Raw genomic sequence first — 25,098 nt, 5'->3', positions numbered from 1 at the left:
CCTAATTAAGCTAACTCGAAGAAAGATGCCGTCTTGCCCGAATGGCAGGTACAATTTGCATACACACGTATAACATTAACAATTATATTTTTAAATTACACATCTTAACATATACTTAAGTTATTTGTCGGCTACTGTAATTCCGCTTGACGCGATCGGTACAATCGGTATAATAAATGAGGATAAATGTAAAATGGCTTATAATTTAAACGAATAAGATGCGGAGGCTTTAATTTTTTTTAATAATTTGTACAATTAAAGATTCTTATTAAATTTCTTAATTCATCTCTTAACCGTGTAATACCAAAAAGCGAAAAAAGATATAAATATAAATTTCAAGGGCCCTGTTAATTAAAAGGGACTTTTTCTATCTAGCTGATCAATTAGTTATGAAATTAAATCATCGAGTATTATGATATCAATGTTATTTACTTCTGAAGAAAGAAAACAAATATTTTTCACGATTTACTTTATATAATAACTTACAACTAATTAATTTAGTTTTGTTTACAGCTGCAATAAATACTTATAATTTAGTTGTTTTACACTTATGTTCAGAATAACACGCTTTACCCTCGATTGTCAACAAATACACTGTAAATGCATTTGCCACAACCTGCTTAAAATAATTAAATTAACGTCCAAATTGACTCAGGAATTCAAGAAGTTTTAATTACCAATTACTTATACCTGCTTCTATAGCATTTTTTAACATTACGTATGAATATTCTTATAGTACGATTCTGGAAATTTAATCATTTAAAGTTTAAATCTGCATTTTGAAGTAACACACATAGGTACACATTGTTGCTATAGGACATCCACTGAAACACCGAGTTGCACATTGATATTACTTGATATTTGTATTTCCGAGTATATAGCTTTGTTATGTTGCAGCATTGTACTGATTTGGATTTCAAACATTTTTATTTTTCATAATTTTCATAATTGAGACCTGATAGCAGCCATTGTCAAAGTTCACACCAAAGTGGATTCTAACTCATTTTCTAATATTAATATTAATTTTGGTTTTTGTTTTTTATCTTTACAATAATTTTACGAGCTTTCAAGGTACATCTGACATTTAGGACTTTGGGGTAGCTGAGACCCCAATAGTCGATAACAAGTTACAAAATAATCTTCATAAAATGCAAAAATAAAATGTGTTTTTTTATTTTTCTTATGCTAATTAAAGTTATTAAATATTTTAAAAATAGCTAGTAATAGTTAGTATGAAAATATACTCATATATATTTATGATCAATTGTAAATTCTGTTATCTAGAAGACAGTCCATGGAGTAGAGCTTACAGCTAGGTTGAATATCAATAGAGAATTGAATATGTGTGTATAGTAGAACAGCTGAGAGAAGCTCTTAAATGTTGCGGAAAATATAATACTAGTAACATTTTGCTTAAAACTATGTATTTGTTCTTAACTATTATTTAATAATACCTTGAGTAAATTTTTGTAATATCCATTCTAGCCTATATTTCACCAACAATTCTGGGACTGACTGGAGCTACTCACCATTCAACTTTCGGGTTTTGGAAATATTGTCCTCGAGTACGATTTCCGTTTCTTATGTAAAATATGTGACTTACGGTTTTCAACCACATGTTGACGAAATTTTTCATACGCTTTTTGTTAAGTGAAGAAAAAATCATAGACAGAAACAAGTTTAAAAAATTATTTATTTGTTTGTGAAATTATGTGTAATGTTAAGTCGAAATGCAGTTCCGTTTTGTAAAACTAAAACTAAACTTAAGTAAATGCAAAGCTTACCAAAAACTAAGCACAGGATAATTGTCAAGGAAACAAATGTTACAAAAGAGAATCATGTTAAAGCAACTGAAGTAGACACAGTACAGTACAGTACAGAGACAGAGGAAGGAAATGTTTTCTTTTTTTTTTACTTTTTATCACAATTGCGTATGAAAAATTTCTTTAATTGCTAGAAGCCGCCACGCCCACCGCCCCCGCCGCTGGAACTGGCCAATCCCGCAGTCGACTGGCGGGGCACCAGGATGCGCGGCAAGGTCAACGACCTCTTGGGAAAGCCATGTCTGCCAGCCTGCGGCTCCTGGGCGGCCGCAGTCGAGGTCGTTGGCTCCGCACTCTCTCGACGAGGACGAGCTGCTCCCACACCCGTAGTCGCCGGAGAAACCTCCGCCTCCGGCTGACCTTTCACCTCCCCCTCCTCCACCTCCACCTCCACCTCCTCCTGCGCCGTTGACCTCTTCTGGGAGTCTCCCTCGTCCGACCGCTGCAAATGTCACGCATACGACTGCGCCGTCTGCGGCATCATGCCGCCGGAATAGCCGCCATCCAGGCCAGGTGCCCGCTCCACCAGGTTCTTGAGACGCCCCCGCAACTCCTCCAGACTCTTTGACTTCGCCTTGTTGATGCGCTTGTACTTCACGTCCTTCGGTTTCGTCACTGACCGATGGTTCAGCATAACCCGATTGTAGTTGGTGACCTAAAAATAGAAGTTTAAATTTAATAAAATAAAATTTAATATAATTTCCCTAATTGATTTAGAGAAATTATTATTGGCAAAACGTTGAATCTTACACCAACGTTTACATCATGAATTCATGCAAAAATTGGTCTAATTTAAAAATGTTTAGCCAGTAGATTAAAATTGTGATGACGAGTTCAAAGAGTTAAGACATTCCCAGTTTTGAGCAATAAAAATAAAGAATTTAGTTGTGGTTTTTTTCCGTTTTTTAAGGATTTAAAATATTTATTTTATCTATGCAAATCAGCGCCAATAAAAAACTTTTCTTTCTAAGTGACGCACGTAATATTAAAGAGCTTCGCAAACTTAAACTTTATTTTTATTACCTGATTTTTTCCATTGAGCGGTTCCGGCGGTTGAGATGCCGTTGGTGGTGGAGGAGATGGTGGCTGCAGCTGGGGAACCTTAACACTGAGCGTGGTGCAGGGTGAATCGTGGCTGGGCGATCGCTTGAGGGCTCCCAGTTGGCGTCGCGGAATGCTGGGACCGCCACCATCGACGGGCGATGACTCTTTGGCTTTGTCGACGGCCGAGGGACTGGCGGCATCTATCTGACCCTCGGTCGAGCTGGAGCTGAGCGCCTTGTCCGAGCGATTCTTAAACTTGTCCCGCTTCTCGGCCAGGTCCGTGGTGGGTTCGGGATCCTCCTCGACAGAGTAAACCGTTTCCAGGATGTCCGGACGCCGCAGGAAGCAGTTGTTCCGCCTGGCCGCTCCGTACTTGTTGTGATTCGTTTCGATCGCATCGGATATGGAGCGCACTATGGTGATGCCATCACTGCCCAGCACACCGCCACCCAATCCCCCCGCCCCACTGCTCTTCCGCCGCGTGCCCAAGGTCATCGGGCTGTCCGAATCGATGTCCTCCAGCACCACCGCCGAATCGGAGTCGTTCAGGGAGTCCAACTCATTGGCGTAGCTAGCCTCTATGGTCTCCAATCCGTGATCCACCAGACGAGAGGACAACGTGTCGATGATCTTCTGCTGGCGCTGGATAGTCAATTCCCGGTGGTTCAGCAGGCTGGCTATTTGCTTCTGCTTCCGCTTCAGTCGGGATTCCAATAGCAGGAGCTGTGAGGTGAGCGAGTTCATCTGGTCCGACTTCTCCTTCTGGTATCGGTAGTGCTGCTGGACCTGGGGGGAAATTAAAATTTTAAACAATTTTTAAAAGGATATTTAATTGTTTTTAGTTATTCCGGGGGCAAAAAAATTGCATTACTTTAAAATGTTCAATCATATAAACTGGCCAAATATTTTTGCTAGTCACACCGGTAGTAAAAAGAAGTTAACGGTACAAAATATAGCCAACCTATGCTTAATTTTCGAGTATCACATAATTTTAGATTATAACTAATCTAAAAATAGAAGAAAGTTTTTTTTTTATCAAAAACAAATTTTAAGCTTAACAAAAAGAAGTAAGCAACATCTTTAAGCTTATCAAAAAAATGTTGTCTTTTTAAAAATGAATTGAAATATTTAATAATAAAAATTTAAAAAAAATCTGTAAAATCTAACAATGGAAAGTTACACTTTTCACGATAGCTTGCAAAATAAATGGAAATTTCTTAAATGGAAATTTCACAAAATATATGTTTGCCTCAAAAATGATTAATTAAAAACCTAAGTTCTTTATAACAATTTTTCTTGTGAGCTGGTGAAAACCCTCATTAGTCTTTGGCTAATCACCTGCATGGCATACGCCTTGCGCCACTTCATGATGTGCTCCGTCTGGAATCGCACCTTGGAGCGCAGCTCCTCGATAATGGCCCTGGCCGTGTGGAGGTCCTTGGGGTCCTGGTTCATCATGTTCAGGCGCAAGTTGCTGGTGTGTATCGAAACGGGCACGGGCGGTGGCCATTGGAATTCCAGCGGTGGCTGGTTGACATCCGTCGGCAGGGAGCCCCTCGGCTGGGCGGTCTTGGTGGTTTTCGGCGTGGAGGGTAACGGTGCCGGCTCCACTGGGGCCACCACCACCACCACTACCACAACCACCTAATCCTCGACCCAGTGGCTCTGTTCCGACAGTGCCAGGATCAACCGATTGCGGAGCCTGAGGAGATTGCTTCTGTATGCTGCACGCCATGCTGCTTATGGTTTTGGCAAATTGTGTGGCCCGGCCGGCATACATTTGGCCGAGTTATATATAGGTATACGATGTGTCCGCAGCAGCGGCTATATCCTTGCCCGCCCGATGTGTGCTCACGCCGGGGCTATCTGCCCGGCCAGCATGCAAAACACGGCTGCTCCTCGACAAATAAATGTGCAGTGGCCCGGACTCGAGAACGTGTTGCCTGCAAGGATACGGAAGCAGAAGTGTTTTATTAATAGTCAATATTTACCCCTGGGGCGAAAAGAAAAACAGCAACTAATGGAAGAGGAAATTTCCTGCACATATTTACTTAACTAAAGCCTTTTTGAGTGATTTCTTAAGCACTTTATTGTCCAGTAGGCGATTTACTCATTTGCAGTTGAATAATTTTCCTAGATTTCAAGGGGAAAAATGTTTTCAACAATCCTTTGTTAAAAACTTAAATTACGCATTCGCCCAGTGGGCCCAGATGCGACACGTGCCACAATGCAAATTCCATTACAATGTCACGCAGCGAGCAGAACAGAAAATGGCATTATGCATAAAATGAATTACATAAAGCTATCATTAAAATTAAATTCGGGAAATTATATTCATGCCGCCCACTTTGCACTCCTTTAAGCAATCATATTTAGTGTTTTACGTACGCATTTTGATTTGAAATAAAGCTAAATGCGAAACTGACCGTAAAATTCTGTAACCTCTGGTTTGGTTTCGCAGATAAGAGTCGGGAATCCTTTTATTAGTTTTCTCTGTTTTGAGGGCGCTGACGTAAGGCCGAAAATTTATGAGCTTATTGCAATTGTGGCGTTTTCTGATAATAAACTGATTAGCTGGGCGGACTGATAGGATGATGTAATTTATATTTACAACTGAACTTGCAAAATGTGTAAACGAAAAACAGCATTAAATTGGAGTGAGAAATAACAAATATTTTAATGAGCCTAATGATTTCCCTGAATAAGCAATTAATGTTTTGATTAAAGATAACAATTATGTAATTACACTACTACTAATTAAACTACTTAGTGCCAGTTTAAGCCAGTTCAAGTGCATTCCAGTGCTTTAGACTCAAATGAGATTCGCAGAAGAGGTTCCACTCGCTGCGTTTCTAAAGCCCAGACAAATTTAAATTATCCATATAATCTGTTCCGTATCTTGGCCAAGAACAGAAACAAGAACGCAAGTCAGGAAAACGGAAAAAGAAAGAAAAAGAGAAAGAAAAAGACAACAAAAGCCACAGATGCAGAGGAAGACCCACATTTTTAGCATTTTCATTTAAAACATCTTTCAGCTTTAATTTGTGCAATTCATCAGCGGAGACAGAGCCACAAAGTCAGAATGCGGAATCGGTCGACTTCTGTTGAGGAACTGTGTGTGTGACTTGAGAACTTCCGTTTCCACTGGCATGAGGAATGCTGTTTGGCCAAGAACATGCAATGAAAAACTATTAACCAAATGCCAGACATGCAATTTGCAGTCGCATCCTCTTCAATGTTACCAAATAGCCCCATTTGCCGACTCATTCATCACACTTAATTGTGACAATTGCACATGGTCAGTGGGAAATCTCAAAGCTAACATTTTATTTCGCAAAATCCAATGCGGCTCTTCTGGACTTTTCAGGTAATGGGAATCATCAAAACTCACTCCTCATTTCGACATTCGATTTTTGACTTTTTTGGCAACTGATCTGCCAATTGTCTTAATTAAGAAGCTGGTCGATTGAAACTGCTTTTGACTCATCTGGCATCATTTCGACAAGGCTTTGCAGAGAATTCACTTGACAATGGCTATGCCTAAATTGAATTTGAATCAATAAAATTGCACAGAAGAAAATTTAGAAACTTGAATGTTGGATAGCTTAAGCACACACAACGATAATAAAATTAAATGCATCTTACGAGGAGTATAAAGCTCTTAATAAATACAAATACTATGTATATGCTTTTTTTGAGTTTTTAATATTTAAATCTTTTTTAATAGACCAATTCTTTGTCTGAAAGATTTGAAATGGTAATTAAGTGGTGTATAATTTTACTTTCATTGACACTTCAATCTAATCAGCGTTCGAAGAGTCTAGACCAATTAGAGATAACATAAAATGACTGCTTGATGCACATATCATGTTTAGTTTTCCCTTTTTGACAGTGCCATGCAATTTAATATCCTTGTTCTGCACGAGCTATTTTTAGAATGTATCGAATTGTTGAGGTTTTTCATTGAAATTCAATTATGGCAATCAATGTTAGTCCTCAGTCATATTCGATTACCACAGAAGGCCGGTAAATTGAATCCACAAGCGGACAGTTCCAGCTGGACACCTGACCCCTTTGGCAAAATGCGAATGCCAGATAGACATGGCCTTGCATCCTACTGGGCTATTTTGGGTAGACCAAATGTGAGGGCCCTGAGAAATTCATGGGGGTTTCGTGGCCCAGACAGTGGCCGTTGAATGTTTGCGGCCAAGGGGTAATTAATTATGCCAGTCCTACGGCTGGGGTCCGTTTTTCGTGCTCATTGTAGCCGGGCCCTGTATTTATGTGATGAACGTGATTTTTACACAGTTTTTACACAGTGCGTAGCAGCGTAGCAAGGCAAGTTGAACGGCAAACAGACAAATAAAGTGGCTCCAACGACAGCGAAAGTAAATAGCCCTCGCAACCCAGCCCCCATGACAGGAAATTCCACAAACACATACATGGCTCTTGACCAGCTTTTGGCCCTGAAAGGCTGGCTGCTCTTCGACTGTTTGTTTTGCCTTGACCAAGACCACCAAAACATGAAAGGACACTCTTAATGATGTTAAACGTCATCGCAGCCCTTCAGCACATACATAATGCCCCCCTTTTTGCAGTTTCTTTGGGGCAATGGGGCAATGGGGTTAACAAGGCAAGGAGACGACTTATATATTGCTTTGAAACTAGTAGCAAGTTGCTAAATTGGCTCTTCATTAGGTTAACACCTCGTTTCGCTAACGGAAACTATGCTCATTCGGGGCCTCTAGGGAAAAAAGTTTACAAACTATGTTTCACCACTGAAAAAATGCATTTATATATTAGTTTACATATTTTATATTTTTTCTATACAAAATTCCTATTGAAAATTTAATTAAATTTACAGATAAACTTTTTACATTTTTTTTAGATTTAATTACATTTGTTACATTTTTTATTATCATTATCATTATTAGCTGTGGTAAACCAAAAGAGTAGCTAATCATTTTATAGCTTTACATGTTTTTAATTAAATTAAATACAAGACCGCCAGGCTTTTAATCTTCAGGTGTATAAATTATCCAAAAATTTGCAGGTGTATTTTCATACACAGTTGCCCTCGAACTTTAGCAGATAATTCACATGCCACTGAAGTTGACTTTGTGCGAGAAATTGAGGGTCTTCTGCGCTACTTCCTGGCATGGGCTTCAATAAATTCCGAGCCATTTGCCTGGAATTGTGTTATTGTGTTTTCTTTCTTGAAATAACTATCTGTGAATTTTCGGGGTCTGGGACAGGTGGACAGGATACCGGGGAAACTTTCCACTTTTATAGATGAAACGTGACCGTAATAAGCCATTTTACACGCAAATTTCCCCTGCCCACTGGCCCCAGAGTGTTTCTCCAGCGAAACGCGAAAGTGCATTAAATATTTATCCAATCAATAAAGCATATTTCGCTGCCTTTCTGCCCCTCGCCTCCTCCATTACTTTTTTTACCCTGGCTGCTTTCATTCATTTCTCTTGAGTTACCTGCACCAGAGGATGTCGGCATGACTGGCATTATTTTCCTGTGTGCTTTTTTCCGCCCTTTATTATTTGCAATCTGAAGTTTTTCGCGGGTTGCTTGTTTACATTCTATATTCTTTTTTTTTTTGGCACACATTTTTCTCTCACTTTTTCCCTCAGAACGCATCAACGCTTCGTCTGCTTATCTCTTATCATATTCGTGTCTCAGAGGAAGCGCAATTTGTGAATAATTTACCGCGAGTGGCACACATTTTTCAAGTCCCACATGTTGCTTGTTAGCCGCTGTTTTGTTTGACTTTGTTGTTTGTTTGTTTGCCCGCTGTTCACATTATGCGTGAGTAGGTAAAATTGATTCGATTTAGCCAACTTCAAACAGACCTCCTACGCTCCGCAAAGTTGTTTGAAGGAGGCTTAAACTGGCAGCTGCTGCAAGGTGCATCGATTCATGTTCGATTTAACACTTGCAAAGCTGCTTTTAGTCAATTGACCATTAAGTGAGATTGTTTCAGCCATTGGCCCATCCTGTAGGGTAATCGCTATTACCGGTGTACTTTTCCTCATTTATTCCACATAATCGCGCTTAATGCTCAGCATTAATTAAATGGCTTCCAGCTCGCATTACCCTGCACGGCACTCTAGGACATGTATACATAGGGAGCAGGTTAATTTGAGGTAACTGCATTAAATTATAATTTGTAAAGCAGAATTTAAGTGGCCCTAAATAGCTTTTACACAATAGTAGTTAAGGTTAAACTTAAAAGCCTTCTTTAAGCTGTGTTATTTTAATTTTAAGTTGGTTGAAAAGTTTATCCATTTAAAAAAAGATTTAGGTAACAGTGAGGTGTTAAACAAAATTATTTTTAAATCTTTAAATAATGATACAAACATTTTCAGGTTGTAAGAAAACAACTAAATCAAATTAAAAATTAAAAAATTTCTATAAAGATAATTAGATATAACTCTTACTTTTTTAGGATAGCCAATACCCCGACATCAGTGCCATAGTGTGTGCTAAATGAAGCGACGCGATGTCAAAGTTAAACGACTGTAAGCTTTCTCCGTAATAATGTTAGGGCATCTCACTGCTGGATAGTTGCCCACCAGATTAACTAAAGCCTGCGATTTATCAGGACCCTCAGTTTGCCTCTATCATAATCTCGTCTCACTTTTCAGTTTGTCAGTTTGCTATTTGACCAGCTGTTGCTTTTTATGGCATTTTAATTCAATTTTAATAACAACGAAGCTGAAAAACAAAAAGCTTAAGGAATGCCTAATTAAAGACTTATTAGAGTATTTAATAAAATAAGCTTAACGGTTACACTTAAAATAAGTTATTGAACTAATATGTTTTAAAAATTAAACTAGTTACAGATAAGAAGAGGTTTTGATTTAATGAGCTCTAAAAATTTAAATTATTTAATGGGTTTCATAACCCTAAACTAGGTCTAAGCTTTGTCTAACGATCGAACTGCCTTCAGAATGATTCTTATGCACTGAATTGATTATAAGAAAATCGATGCCTATGTAACCATTAAATAAGCATTGACTCTCTTTAAATCATTTCCCAGTTTTCTCAAAAGCCACACAGCCAAATGAAACCAACAATTTCCATAAACCAATACATGTTTTAGCGAAAAACGGGATTCTTTTGGTGCACTTTAATATTTGTTGTTGTGCTATTTGCTTTTACTTTCCACTGATTGTTTTGCAGTCTTTTGTGCAGAACAATGGGTCCCCGATCGACATATGCCGGCACGTACATACATTTATTTGCAAAGTGGTCTGGGTTGGGTTGGTCCGTGGTCCGTGGTCCGTGAGTTGGCTTAAAGCTGTAAAGTTGCAACCATTTTCTGGGTGGGCGTGGTCAGGTGAAGGTATGGCAGGTAGAGGTATCCAACTGGGTGGCGAGTGCAATATATTCCTGTCAAGCTGTGCTCCACCCCGGGAACATCCCCCGCGGGCATAGTTCTCCGTCTCTGGCTTCTTCCATTCACGCCGCCTTCTTTGGTTGATTGGCGACTCCGAACTGGGCAGATGGCCACGTAGCTTTGACATTACATTGATTGACTTTTGATGTCTGTGCACTATGTGGGTCTAGGCTATCACTTTCTCCGCTTTCTGCCCGCCCGAATGGAAGTCTCCTATCTCCGATGCCATTAAATTCATACTGGCTGGCTTCCGCCAACGCTTGCAAGTTGGCTCACGTAAATATTCCTTTCGCATCTCTCGGGTATCTGTATTGTTATGGTTCACCAATAAAATATTTATTCTCAATTAGGCGCAGACCCCTGAAACCTGACGCTGAGCTACAAAAGATTACTTTTATATTTTTTTGACAAGAAAACTAACGTGTATATAAAATAAATTTGTAACTATGTGTTTATAAATTAAGAATTTAAATATTTTTTTGAGTGAAACAAAAAAGTGTTAATTTTTTTTATAAACAAGCAAATACTTAACAGTGTAGATAAAAGAGTTATAACATAAAAGCCCTTATAGGTTTATTTTAGAAAATGTTTTAATGAATTGTTACTTCAGTTTGAAGTTAATTGTGAATTTATTTGCATATTTAATTTTTAGAGGCAAATTTTCTTTGAAAGCTTTTAAGTGGTTAGGTGATCTTGGAGATATTTATACTCACAGATCGTTTATTTATGTGTAGGGATTTTTTCCTAGTGTAATACATTATAATTTAAGTGTAAGCTTAACTAATTTAAGTGTATTTTTCTGAAAGTACTTTTGGTTTTCTGTGAAGTGTGTTTATTGTTTCCACCCGATTCAGACCTACCCTGCCACTTCGGATCATCCGTGTTCATTGTCTATGCCTATTAGTCCTTTGGCAGTTCATTGGACACATACATTATGCAGCACACTCAAGGCTAATTGCGGGGAACGGATACCCATTTCGCTCACTCCAGTCCATTTTTGTTTTGTCGTCAGCAAAAGGTTGATTTTATTAACCGGGCTTAATTGCTTCATAAAAGCTTAGTGCTTTGTATTTTTCAACAGCCTAGAGAAGATTTCCCAAGGGGGGCGGAAAACGACCAGTTGACCTAGTTTCTTTCCACTATCTCTCACCTCCTCATCTTAGATACTTTTCCGAGCCACAAGCAAGGCAAGATGTTCAAGGCAAGTGACACTTGAGCAGTGAGCATTTCTTAATTTTCCATAGACTACTTGGGGGGGGGGGGGGGGGGGGGAGGGGGCGTGCAAAAGGATTATGGGCGTGGCGAGAGGAGAGCAATTGAGACTGTCCGGCACGTAATACCGCATCCTGGAATCAGGTGGATGGCGCCTCGAGTGGCATGCCACGCACGTATCCTGCGATGGAGCAGGTCCCTCGACCTGTTATTGTTATGCTGGCAGAATGTTTACTCCAGCCGCCTGGCTCAACAATCTGCTTCTGATGGTCAAAGGATATCAGCAACGAGGATAACGCGCCTGGCATGCTAAGCAATTGAAGCCTTTGTGCGGCACAAACATTAATTAGCCCACTTCTCCATAGCAATTCAAGTGTAATCAGGCCCAGAATGGTTGAAAATTGTCTGATTTGAATAAGAAGTACTTGGCATATTAGAGAAATTTGTATCAATTCAGAATAATTCAGAATATCAAAATATATCTTGAGAAATCACTAGGTTTTTGAAATCAATTTTAAAAGTCTTAAAGTATGCAATATATAACTAACAATATTTTTTTAATGCGGAAGTCCTATGGACTTATTACGAATGCAAAAGTTCCTATTTTATTGCACACTTTAAAGTGTCTTTAAAAGTAAATGTATTATTTATGAAATTACAAAAATGTTATATAATTCTATTCAGGGCCAGAAACAAATTAGAACTACTTGGCATATTAGAGAAATTGGAATAAATGCAGCACTTTAATTTAATTATAAATCCTTATATAGTCCTGAATCCCTTCCAAAGGATAATAACCCACTAATTTAGCCATTCCCGGGAAGTGTCTAATTTAGGTGACTAAACACTTTCCATTCAGCAAACTTTTTACGCTACTCATTTCAATGAAATCCTTTTATGGTGCTGTTCATTATGAACAGTGAGTTCCCCCATAAAGACTCAAAATATGCTCCCTCAAAGGTGACTATGGACTCAATTGTAGCTCAAAAATAAACTGCTCGTCATGGGGCGGGCAAAGTTGGCTACGCTTTCAGCTGATTAAGAACAAATTTGATATAAATAAGTGGTGAAAACAACTCGGCACAATTTAACGCTTTGTTGCGGTCAAGTAACTTTAGAATTCCAGTGAGTGAGCTTGGGCAGCTATAGCTGCAGAAACGTTCGTACCATCAAAAAGCAAGTAAATGAAAACAAGTGCGGAGTAATGAAAGAAAAAGCATGAAGACGCGTCGACATGAAAGGGAATTCTTCAGCGTGTTTTTAAGCCGATTTGGTTCTGCGGTGAGAGGAACCACAAAATGCTATAACAATTTTCAAGCTAATTTTTTTTTTTTTGCCTTCTGCCTACAGTTTGGCTCTACCAATGGCATTTTGATTAACTTGATGATGAGGCAGTCGTCGAAGAAGCGGATAATGACCTTGGATGCCATCCGTATTCCTTGTGGCCAGCTGGCTCACCTTCATCTTCGTCCCCAGTGTCATTTCCGATCTCCTGGCTGCGGTTAGATGGCCAACTTAATAAGCAAGTTATCCTCATGCCGAAGGTGGCTGCGGAAGCGGATTGCCGTTCAAGTTTGCGGCTCACTGCGCTTTTGGCAAAGCTCCGAGAGCCGAGCCAAGTTAATGCCTATATTTTACTCAACTTCAGGCCTTTAAGCAGCCACTCTGAGCGCCACGCCCACTAAGCCACTTAGGATTAGTGCTACACTTTTCAGCTGACGAGTGTCTTAATGTTCTCAAAGGAAAGTGGAAGCTTGGACAAGAGTGCTAAAATGTATCTGCATGGTTAGAAACTCTAAAATAGGTTTCAAATGATTTAATTGCTTAAATTTACTTTCGTTATAATTGTATGAATATACAATATATCTTACAACTTTCTAATTAATAAACTAATTAACAAATTAGCTTAAATAGCTTTAATAGCTTTAGTATTAAATCTTCTTACATTAATAAACATGGTTGTATCTTAAATTTTTATTGGACCATACAAAAACTTTCATTTAGAGTGGACCAAAATCATAATGTTTTATGACAAAAAAAAAAACATTTTACTGCTTGTAAGAAAAATATATAAACACAAGCTCTTTATAATATATTATTAAACATATGTTTAACTTTTACTTAATGTATTTATGTGGTCTCATATCGTAAATCGTTTTATTAGCGAATTCCTTTTCCTGCGCGTAATAAATTTACCATCCGCCAGTCTAATTTAAATTTCGTAACCGCCGTCATCTCGGAGAGCTCATTAAAGCCAACTGCTATTAGTTTGAACCACTTACAGCTCCACCGACATGCAGGCAACTTTCACAACGCACTCCGGGTGGCAAGTGAATCAGTCACAATCGATCGTGCCTCCAATAACTGACCGCTGGCATCATTGTTTGATGGCTTGATTGATTGAAGGCACGCGCTGTAATTGGCGACGTGTTTGCCCCGCTGAGGCTTACACGTTTTTCTGGCTGTTTATACCTAGTCTAATTTCTATTGGCTTTTGGACCACAGCAACTTCCGCTGTTAGCTAGTCAAACTTGGCGTTTAATGAGCTGACATTTGAATTTCAGTTTGGGGTGGAAGCGCTTGATTTATGCAGCGAGCCCGCATTGAAATGGAAATCGAAATTGTGTGACTCCATTCCGATTCAGTTGTTTTTTTTTAGCGAACCTTGAAAAATCTAACAAACGCAGCGAACTGTGATGGGATCTCCGCTGAACTCATTAATTCTGGGTGCCAGTTAAATAAATTCTAGTTAACGGCTGCATCGAGAGTTGTGAGCTTGGGAATTTAGCCAAAATGGAATCGTATGTTTCCCGTTCACCTTAGGGGTCCGTTTAATACAGTTATTGCTTAACTGTGTCAGGATCTGACTATTTATGGGTACTATAATTACATACTTTGCAAGCCTTCAAAGGTTATGCAAATCAAAATGTCATTCCTCTCCTTTCAAAGCTCCTGAAAAGCGGCACTTGCATATTAAAAAGTGACATCGGGGAGCTGAATACAAATATTAGTCTATCTTCAGAAAGGGAAAATTAAGCCATCTACCTCAGGATTTGCCTTCAAGGACACGTGCAAGGTCAGTAGGCAGGTGGGCCACAATATAGCATGCAGAATCGTTAGGCAGTCAGAGAGCCATGAAAAATAGTCGAGCACGAGGCAACACGGAAACAAATAAAAATCAACAGGATTAAATATGCAGCTCTACGTGGCCCTCTCTTAGTTTAGCCTTGTACCCTGTACACAGCCTCGGCTGTGGAGTCTGCGGCCAATCTGTTACTTTTTGTCAGGGCTTCCATGCGGCCAAAACCAAGTCCACCCCCTCCCCCTTCTCCTAGGCTCAAGTGTCCTTCGCACGTTTTACCTTCAGCTGGGACACTGGGCCGTAAATGCGACTGCCTCTGCTGTTTTTACACTCTCAGCCGCGCCCTGAAGTGGATTCAACAAGTCTGAGTGTGTGCGGCAGGGATTCGACTAGGAAATACTTCTCATTACCTCAAATACTATCATCTTATAAGAAAAGCGTAGCAAAATGTGTATTATGCATTTAAGAATTAAAGGTAAATCATTTGAATGGCATAATAACTATATTATAATAAATATTTGAATTAAAATGGGCACATAATGGTTTTATTTTGTTGCGAATAAAAAAACTTGAAACCGGATATGAATTAATAAAACTAATGGCTAAGCAAGGCCCTCTAAATAATTCTTTTAATTTTAGACAATTTGTTACAGCTTAATCATTTATTTGAATTTAATTGGATAAATTTCATACTTTTTAAACTGTTTCACTTTCATTAAAATGTATTACATCTAAGTTTGAAATAATTTAAAATGCTGATCAAATGGAAAGTAACAAAAATTGCAAATAAAAATAAAATACAAACCAGATAGGAGTGATTTAATTGAATATACAAGAAAATAACATTTATCAATTATAAAGCATGTACTAACTGTAACCATTTAAAAAATATAAATTTAAACTAAAAGCCTTTCTCTTAGGCCTGCAAACCTAAAACTCTATAATAAATCTCTCGTGGTTTTATTACTGTTCGTACGACCGCAGTTTTATCCTGTCTAAACTTCGGATGGTTGTTACATGGTAAAGCAAGTGCTTTTATGTTTTGCCGCGGACATCTCCCTCTTCCCAGGCAGATTTAAAAATTTATTTCCCACGATTGTCGGAAGCGGATGGCGAGAGTTTTGCACCACCAGACACCAAATGAGTTGGCACAGCCTCCGCCGTGTCATTTCCACTCTAAATAAAGGAGATTCGGTGTAGAAAGCTCTGGGACCCAATGAAAAATTTAAACTTTTACAATTAAACTAAAGGCGAATGGGAAGTTGGGGCAACAGCACAACATGTGTCGTATAAATTGGTCCTCCAGCTCTTAGCTTTGGATTGAAGCGCTTCCTGCGCATTAATTCAATTTTAGCCACATGCTACATTTCAATGTCGAAAATAGAACGTTTGCCAGCTGATCGAATTGCATAATTCAAGCGCTTTCCCTCTGTACATATTCCCCTAGTTTTGCCAACCAAATTGAAGCCATCGTTTGCCACGTGGCAAGGTTAAAAGACCAAGCCCCAAAAACGTACTGTTTTTGCACTTTGCTAAATAAGTGAGTTATTCGCTATTCCTTGCGTACCACATGACGTATGTGTAATAACAAGAGGGAGCAGGGGAAGTAAATTGCATTTGCTGAATAGTTAGAGCAGCATAGCTGCTGGAAATTGAAAATGTTGTTAGAGACTTAATTAAACCAGTCCGTTGTACCGTTCTTACGTGCAATAACAATAACTAATTGAACAAAGCCAGAGGGAATATTGAGATTTTATCTAAATTAATTAAATCAATTTTGTTTTAGCATTGTGCTAACCATTTTTAATTACAAGTTGTAAGACATAGCTTTAATGATTGCCTTTGCCTTTGTTATGCATCGGCAATCATTTCAGGCGTCCTTTAATGGACTTTGAAATCTCGCCAATCAGTTTTCCTGTTCATCACTTCGTCACTTGGATGCACAATACCTCACCAATTATCAGGAAATCCGAAGCAAATGATGAGGGAACAATCCCTGTGTCGAAAATTCCATTGTTTAGTTTTCATTTGTCCTATCATGTCAAGGGTATTGCTCAATCTTTGCCTTAAGAATGAGACAATGCAAAGAGTCCAAATTTTATGAAATTTTCGGACGATGCAAGGATTAGGACAACCTCTTAAATTCCTATCTTCAAATGGCAGTAATTGTTTTAAATTTTGTGTGCCTCGGGGTGTTCTGTGCTGTGGGCGCGGTTACGGGCAATTTAACACCTTGGATGCGCATTAAATTAACGGAAGGCCGAACCGCAGCGGCAAACCATTTCGAATATCAATCATACGGCCCGTTGACCAAGTGCAAAAATCGTTCAACGTGGCTGAACTCTGACCTGCCAGCCCGTGGCTTACACTGCCGGCTTTAACTCCCAATCCCATTTCCGCTGCTGACGCTGACAGCATAATTTACAGTTTTCAGCGGATTAATCGGAAAATGTGCAAAATGCTCTCGGCTACTTACAATTTCAATTTACTTCCAGTTAGTCCTCGCCGAGGGAAAGATTCCTGCAAGCAGACGAAGCAGAATTTACATAAATTTAATAAAAACGAATTTAATTGTGTCAGGACCCAACACTGCGGGCTGTGATGGCAGGAAACATCGTCAAAGGCATTGTCAAAAGTGTATAATGAAAATATGGGATAAAAATAACTGAAATGAAGCGACCGTGAAATGTCTCAAATGTTTGCAAAAAGGGGCGAAAGCGTTTAAATAGTTTGAAAATATTAAATCAAATAAATTGCAGCGTTCCGGCATCAATTGCAGTTACTTTTATAACCGGAAAATTTGTAAAGCTCCTGTGAAAACCGGATTGTTGTGTCGAGTCACAAGTCAGACTGTGCACAAATATTGGTTATGCTTGTGGTTGTGTGCCAGGAAACGCACCTTTTTAGCCAAGTTGCCACAAACAAGCACTTTTGAAATAAATCATGCAACCCACGCTCACCGGGCCAGGACTTTTCGTTGGCTTTCGGCATTGTTGTGACAGCTGGTTTTCCTTTAGTGCAGAAACACCTTCCCTAACTCCAGTATCCTGGCGAAAATCCTCCCATGCAAATTAGCCCTTTGTGAATGCAATGAAGCCAGCACTAGTCTAGCATACATTTTGGATTGTCCGCCTCTCGGACCATTTAACTTGATTGTTTTTGTTTGTTCTGTTTTGGTTTTTGGGTGCTGTTCATTGTTCAGTACAACTCAAATAGGATATAGGCACTCGCCATCACAAATCAGATTCTCAGCTTTTGCCCAATCGTATATAAGACTTGACTTGCAAATGATTCCCAGCACTTTGTTGATTTAATCTTAACATTCTCGCAGGCTGGCATAACAAAAGCTGCTTTTAGTCTTGAACTCGACTAAAATGCCTGAAGGCTTATGAAGGAGCACTTCCAGTGGTCTGAGGATGCTATGATTTATCTCAGCCCCCAAAGAGTTGAACTGAGAAAAGGCTGTGATTTATACAGCCGAGACCCCGAGGCGTCTGCTTACACAATCAAAATATTACCAAGACAACAAATGAATGTCAATAATGCCAATTCAGTGTTCTAATCATATTTGAAACCGAATACATCTTACAAACTAAACAATAAGGATGCGTTTGGCTTCCTCAGCCCTTCTGTTATTTAATACTTTGTCGCCTTACGACAGACAAATTGCACAACATTTCTACGCCTCTAGTGCTTTTGTGGGGAGGAATTGGCCAAAGCAATTTCGTTAGCAACTTGTCTTCTTCGAAGGAATTCGAGGACTTGGCTGAACTTTTGTATCCTTTGTTGTTTTGGCTTGGGGGCCAAGTTTTTGTTATACTCGGGGACCAAAGCAATTGGGATGCAAATGCAGCGGGGAAAGGCGAAACGAAAGGACAAGGAACGTGATAAATATCGTGAACAAAAAGCCACCGAACCCATAAGAGTGCCATCGACCGAATGCACACTTTATTGTGCAACACCATCCTTTTTCTATTTCACCTTCTCCTTTTCGAAATTTTTCACAAGTTAGCAAAAGAGCTGGTGAGATTTCTTATCCATGAAGACAATTTAAGTATCCTAAAAATTTCTATCAAATAAAAATCTCTGATTTATTTATATTTTTATAGCAGGATTTTGGATAAAAGCCTCAGTATTTAAAATAACTTAATGTTTTTCAAAGCCAATCTTATTTTATAATTTTTATTAGAGCTTTGTGTTCTTCTAATAGAAATCAAAGTTTTTTTTAACAGTCATTTAAGTATTATTAAACATATCTTAAAATCTCAAGAATTTGTCACTGCATGTTATAAATCTTATGCAAGGCATTCCGTATTCTGTTGCTAGCCCTTTATTTTCCCCAGATTGGTTTATTTTTTCCTACTCCCCAACGAGAGAAAACAAAAGACAAGCCAGCAAGGACAATGCCAGCCAGCGGGCTTTTGAGGGTTAACACTGATGAAGCAGACGAGGCTGTTGCATTGATGCATTGAGTAAGATGGCATTGGGGTGGCTCGGGCGGTACGGTTGAATGGCAAGGTCATTTCAAATGCTTCACAAGACACGAAAAGCGAAAGTAAAACAAAGTGCTCAGACTACACACTAGCTGCATAACAACATAGGTGATGCTTAGAACAAATAACGTAGGACATGCCATCGAACAACTAGGCGTATACATAACTGTGTTTCATGTTTTTGCTTTTCTTCGAATTTCTCCCCCAATTGAAGGCAAATAAGAAGGACAATCCCCCCAACTCTAAGAGAAGTAGTTTACGGGGGAAACTTTTCCAGACATTCGGAGAAAAAGTCTATTACACTGCCTAAACTATCTTATTTATTGCTGAATATTTTTTGAAAGTTTCTGCCCAGGCATAACACAATTCTCAGAGGCAAATAATACAAGTACAAGCAAATATTTGTTTCTCCTTTCCTTATTCTGAGAAATAAAATGAATGTGCCCATTAGGTTAAGCAAACAAACAGGTAGAGGAAAAAAAATATACTCTGGTATGTGTAACAATGTTGTCTGCCCGTCGTGTGAATTGAGATGGCAAACAGTGGCCACTATTGTTCGCCTAAATTATGCACTTGTCATTCTCATGGTATAGATTCCACTACTCCCATCTAAGAGTTTGCCAATGTTTTGTTTGCTCTGCTGTGTGAACTGGGGTTGCTCACTTGGGGGAATTCATCAAAAATGTTGTAAGCCTAGGAAAAGCCCAAAATATGATGTAAAATTCACACTGAACATCTCGTAGAATTACAAATTAAATTATAATAGCATTTGTTTTAAGTTATTTAACTAACAAAATAAAGTTACAGAACACCTTCAACTAGTTGGTTAAACCAAAACTATTTGTTTTCAACACACACATTACTTTAGATAGTTAATAAGTTACACCTTTTCGGTATCAAATTTTTCACAAGATACATTTTTGAAAGGCTAAAACTTTACTTTCACGCTCTTATACTGCAGTTTTTATTACTATTATATACCTTTTAAAGAAGAGTGTATTCATAAAATATATATACTTAATTGCAGCGAGCTTTCTCATCTTCAGCCAATTAAAGCGCCTCTTCTGCTCCGGTCATCATCATAGTCATTATCCAACTATTCGGACATTATTCGGTGGGCCTGGCCTGGCCCAGGACACAGGACTCCCCGGGAACCTATTAACGAGCCTGGCCAACAGGCTCCACAATCGTAAGTGCTTTCGGGGTTGAAGGTAGATGGTAGTAGATGGTCGATGGAATGCGGGCAACAGGAATTCCTGTGTAGCAATCAGCAGATTGTGTGACAGTCTGCCGTTCATTTCCCTATTTATTCAACAAGTTCCGCTGCGAGGCCCCGAAACTGTGGACACAGGATTCGGCCTTGGGGCGGCTGTTTTATGCGCCTATAATCACATATTTCAGCCCACTCGCCGGGCATCGATTTGTTTGGCATTTGTTGAATGCCTCAAGGATACGCATAGTGACTTGTGATCCCTTATTTTAGTAGCATTTATTTTGTCGCACATTTATAAATGGTGGGGGCCACACAAGGCGAGTCTGTGTGCGGCTAGCGAAGGACCCATAAAAGTCCTGTGAGCCCCTAAGTGCGTGTTTATTTGCCAAGGCAGGTCCTGCCTCCGTGTGAGTTTTTGGGACTGGCTTAAAGGTATTTGCCATTGCGGCGCACGTTATCGAAGGCATGCAGGCTTGTGGAAATGCTGAATGGAATTCCCGACATCCTTGTAATTGGGGCAAGGGTTTTACCAGCTTGTGTGTGTGTGTGTGGGGGTGTGTGTGTGTGTGTATGTGTGCATGACAAACTCATTTCATATTTATTAAATTTGCTGCGCTCGGGTTTTATTTTCATTTGGCACGTACCGAAAGTAAAATAAACATCGTGGCAAGTGTTGCTTTATATATTTCTTTGCCGTTTTGATACACTTTCTGGCACCGGCAAGAGTTCGAGCTTATTACGATTTTTCCTCGGAAATGCGAGATGATATGCGTATGCGTTTTTCCCCTCACTCAACATTGTTTTAATTTAGGTGAATATTCGTAATTCACAGTTGGAGGGAAAAGAATTTCCTGGCGAATATTTGTACATGTTTCACTAAAAACTTGATGGCCAGAGGATTCCCCCGGGCAACTTCGCTCTGTCTTTTGTGGCTTAAACTACATGAATATATAAATTGCAGCCATAACTCCCTGCCACGCCCATTCTCTGCCACAAAACTACGTAATTAAAAAGTTTTGCAAAGAGATTGCCGAGCCAAAAATGAGAGGGAAAAATCTTGTTTGCATATTTCTGCGTCAGCCAGAAATAATAATTAAAAACAAACCAACAAAGCGCCTGACCGGCTATAACGACTGTTATTAAACCAATTTATTGTTCGTACACTTTGGTTTATTTCCGACCTGCGGGTTTTGGCAACTGCGTAAACAAAAACGCACAAACAAGCGGTTGAAGTCTGTTAATTTGATCCCATAAAATATGTTCGAAAATAGTTTGCAACATATCGATTCATATGATTTGGGAATTGCAAAATGGGTCAATCAGTGGTTAACTGATGGAATTACGTGCAATATTCACCCAGTATTCGTTATGTTCTCAGGCAGATCAAGTCACAATCACGGCTCTGAAGTTTTTGTCTTGCCTTTTGCCTCTTTTTTTTTTGGTATCTCACCCTTTTTTAGTTTTCTTGGCCAACTGTGAACTTTGCGGGCATTTTATTGTTGTTGTGGGGCAGCTGCTTTTGGCTTATTATTTTGGTTGTTTTGCGGTCAGTTCATTCAACTCACAATTGCTTCTTTTTGGGAACGAAGAACGAGACCAGACTTGGTTTACAAAAGAAGAAAAAGCGGGAAAATCACTTTATCATGCCGTTGTCTGTTACACAATATTTATTTATTTACGAAAGCTGTTTCAATTTATTGCGTATCAACAAGGAGGCCAGTCATAAATCAAACTTTTGTTCACATTTCCGCTATATTTTCCATAAAGAATAATCTTGGTAAATGTGTCAAAACAATATACGAAATATTTGCATTCAGCAAAAGCAAACTAAAGCGCTGGCCAAACCAGTGGAACGCATCCAACCAGAAACCAAAGCCGAATCCAAACCAGAAGCAGAAGCAGAACGAGAACAAGCGGGCCAAAACAAGTGCAACAGGCAACATTCAGCCGGCAAATCGGGCCAAAAGCAGCAAAAGCTACAGCAACAGCAACAGCTGCTTTTCTCTGCTCCCCGTTTGTTGTCCGACTGACAATAAAAAGCGTAAGAATAACAACCGGCAACAGCCACAACAAAGAAAACAAACTCGTTGCACTCACTTAAGAGTTTCTCCTTCAAAAATCGGTGGCTTCCTTAGTGCGTAATCTTTATATTTACACTAAAGAAAAAATATGCTGTTCAACATCTTTAAAGCAATTAATTAATGGTTCTAAAAATGAACGAACACGTTTAAGATGTCTTTAGAAATTTCTTAGCGCTTAAGAATCGAAATTTAATAGAGCGTAATCTTTTAAGAGCGTGCATATATAATTTAAGTAGCTAATTACATAGGTCGACAGAATTTGACTTTAGCTAATTAACTGGAAAGAGGCGTTCCCAGTCGAGTATACAAAAAACAGTTTAACAACTGTGTACATTAGTAACTATTTGGTATGCAACTTAAAAGATTTAGCACACCAAGTACAATTTTTTGTAGCAACAAAATAATAATACAAATGTGTTGTTAGCTTTGGATTATTTAAAATACCTGGATGGTCGGCTAATTTCATGTTGTTAAAATAAATTAAAAAAAAAATTTATGAGTTAATATTTAAAGTGAGTAAAATTTTCTTCAAACTAAAGCTGAGATAACATAATCAACCAAACCAAACAAATAATCAATTAATTTATGTTCTGCTTTTAGCGTAATTTCCGAGTGTATCTTCCCACTGTTTTGCCACTTCTGTGGCTGTTGCGCAACAAGTTGGCTAAGTTGAATATGTTTTTTAAGGCCAAGTCCAAAAAGTCAAGCGACATGGAAGCAACGGTTTCGTCTGCTGGTTATTGTTGTTCAACCGCTTGGCTTCTAATGCAGTCGCAGTGGTCGGGAAATGGGGCTACCAGTAACAACCAGCTGGGAGTGGAGAAAAGAGGTAGTAGTAACAGGTGCCAAGAAAGGTGATGCCGGCGGGGAAAGGGTTTGGCTTGGCTTGGCTTGGCTTGAGGAGGCAACCCCACCTAAATGACTGAGCAACACAGTCAGTCGACAACGACAACGGAAGTGAGACTCCACTTATATGGAGCATTGGCCGAGTCAAAAGTGCATCCAGATTATATTTTACAGCTAAAAGCCGAAGGGGTTCAGTGGGGGCAAGGGATCCAAAAGTTTACTACGGATGCGTGAGTATCTCAAGTTGGCAAATGCAAAGAGCTTTGAGTGCTTTGTTCTCCAGCCAGTGAAATGTGTCGCCTTAAAACGTAAGACAGAAGCTGACATAATGCGATTGATATTTGATCATGGAGCTAACAATATAAGCGGGTACAAACTTCTAAGGTATTTTTAAACAGCTACTGGTATTTACAAATTTAATAGTTTCCAACATTTAATGTTATAATAAAAATGATTCTCATTAAAATATATTCAGGAAATAAATACAATTAAGTGAAAAAATAAATGGAAAGTTCATTTACTTTAAAAAACCATATTGAAGAAGACATAAATGACTTCATTTTCAGTCTGCGAAAAACGATTCCATTCCAGCCAAACTTGACTTAGCAAGCAATTGGCAGTAACCGGCCACAAAAGCGGCTTGTTTGCCACTTTTGTGTCGGATATTTGTGCTCTTCCAGCACTCAGAGTTTTTGGCCCGTTTTGCTCGACATGTCAGCAAATTTGCTTGCTGATTAGAGCGGCCAGATTGGCACTCCAGCTTTTGTCGTTTGGATTTTGGTGTTTGGTCTGGTGGCGTTTTTCGCCTTGACAGCCGGGAGTCTCCACAATTACACGGCACAAATGAACTGGGAATGGGTTTGAGGCTGAGGCTGAGGCACAATCAACAAATACAAGAGCCGACTGCCGGGGCTTGCACAACTTTGTGAGTTTGGAGCGGCGACACGAAGTGTTGCATAATCGAGACCGCCGTTGCAGAGACAAAAGTCAGAGCAGCAGTAACAATAAATACTGAACACTGAATGCTGAACTAAAGTGAAGTGAAGTACACCCACCAAGCGACAACCGGTTTGCGATCCGCTGCTCTCAAGTTGGCCAAATATAAACTACAAAATAAAGAAATATAAAATATATATATCGCTAAGCGCAAACTTCAATTGTGGCCGAAACGGCAGCCGCCAGGGGGCGCCACGCACGCAGTGGGCCAGCCAAAAGTTTAACTTAACCCACTGCCCTCGGTATGCTTTTCATTTTTCCATTTTTCCCAAGCCGCTTTCGAAAACGAACCAAGTTTTCAGCCATAATTATGCCATTTTGATACACTCACCCAGTTGTTGAAGTAAACAATGGCAAGGTAAGCTTGTAAAATATTGTCTAAAAATCTTTAATATTATAAAATTAATCTTAAAAGTCTTCACAAAAAATCTAGTAGAATAAACATTTTACAAAGCATTAGTTATTAAGACAGTACAACAAAAAAAACAATATAATAAACAGTAATTAAAAAACAATCATTACAGAACTTACAACATAATTTGCACTTCAAGGATTGTAATCATTATTTTAAAAATCGTATGAATTTGATTTATAAAATGGTTTTTATAAATAAAAGTAAAATCTAAGGAAAATCAGCTTTATTTGGGAAATCGATATATAAATGAATTTGTCATAATTTAATGAAGGTGCCAGTAATTTGATAATAATTGGCACAAAATCGTAAAGAGTGTTTCGAATTCGGATATAATTTAGCCATTTTCACCGGTGAGCCTCAGGTTTGTGCCGTTGTTTTGCGGCACGTTACACTTAACTTTGCCTATAAGCAAAACTCGTTTGGTGCTGCAAGTTTTTGCATTTTTTTGTTTTATATTTCTTGTATCTGCCGCAGCGTGT

General features: G+C 39.0%; 1 protein-coding gene across 1 annotated transcript in view; it reads right to left on the bottom strand.

Moving 5' to 3' along the window:
• Positions 1-1,675: 1,675 nt before the first annotated feature.
• Positions 1,676-25,098, bottom strand: part of LOC128261441 (uncharacterized) — a 46,952-nt gene continuing 23,529 nt past the window's right edge. Inside the window, 4 exon segments of the mRNA XM_052995141.1 lie at positions 1,676-2,478; positions 2,847-3,653; positions 4,206-4,460; positions 4,462-4,810. Coding sequence (XP_052851101.1) covers positions 1,954-2,478; positions 2,847-3,653; positions 4,206-4,460; positions 4,462-4,647 — 1,773 coding nt within the window. The 5' untranslated portion in view covers positions 4,648-4,810 and the 3' untranslated portion in view covers positions 1,676-1,953.

This window comes from Drosophila gunungcola, unplaced genomic scaffold, assembly GCF_025200985.1.
Source record: "Drosophila gunungcola strain Sukarami unplaced genomic scaffold, Dgunungcola_SK_2 000001F, whole genome shotgun sequence".
In the NCBI taxonomy this organism is placed as follows: domain Eukaryota; kingdom Metazoa; phylum Arthropoda; class Insecta; order Diptera; family Drosophilidae; genus Drosophila; species Drosophila gunungcola.
Note: the sequence above shows the minus strand (reverse complement) of the source record. Positions and strands in the feature narration are given on the sequence as shown.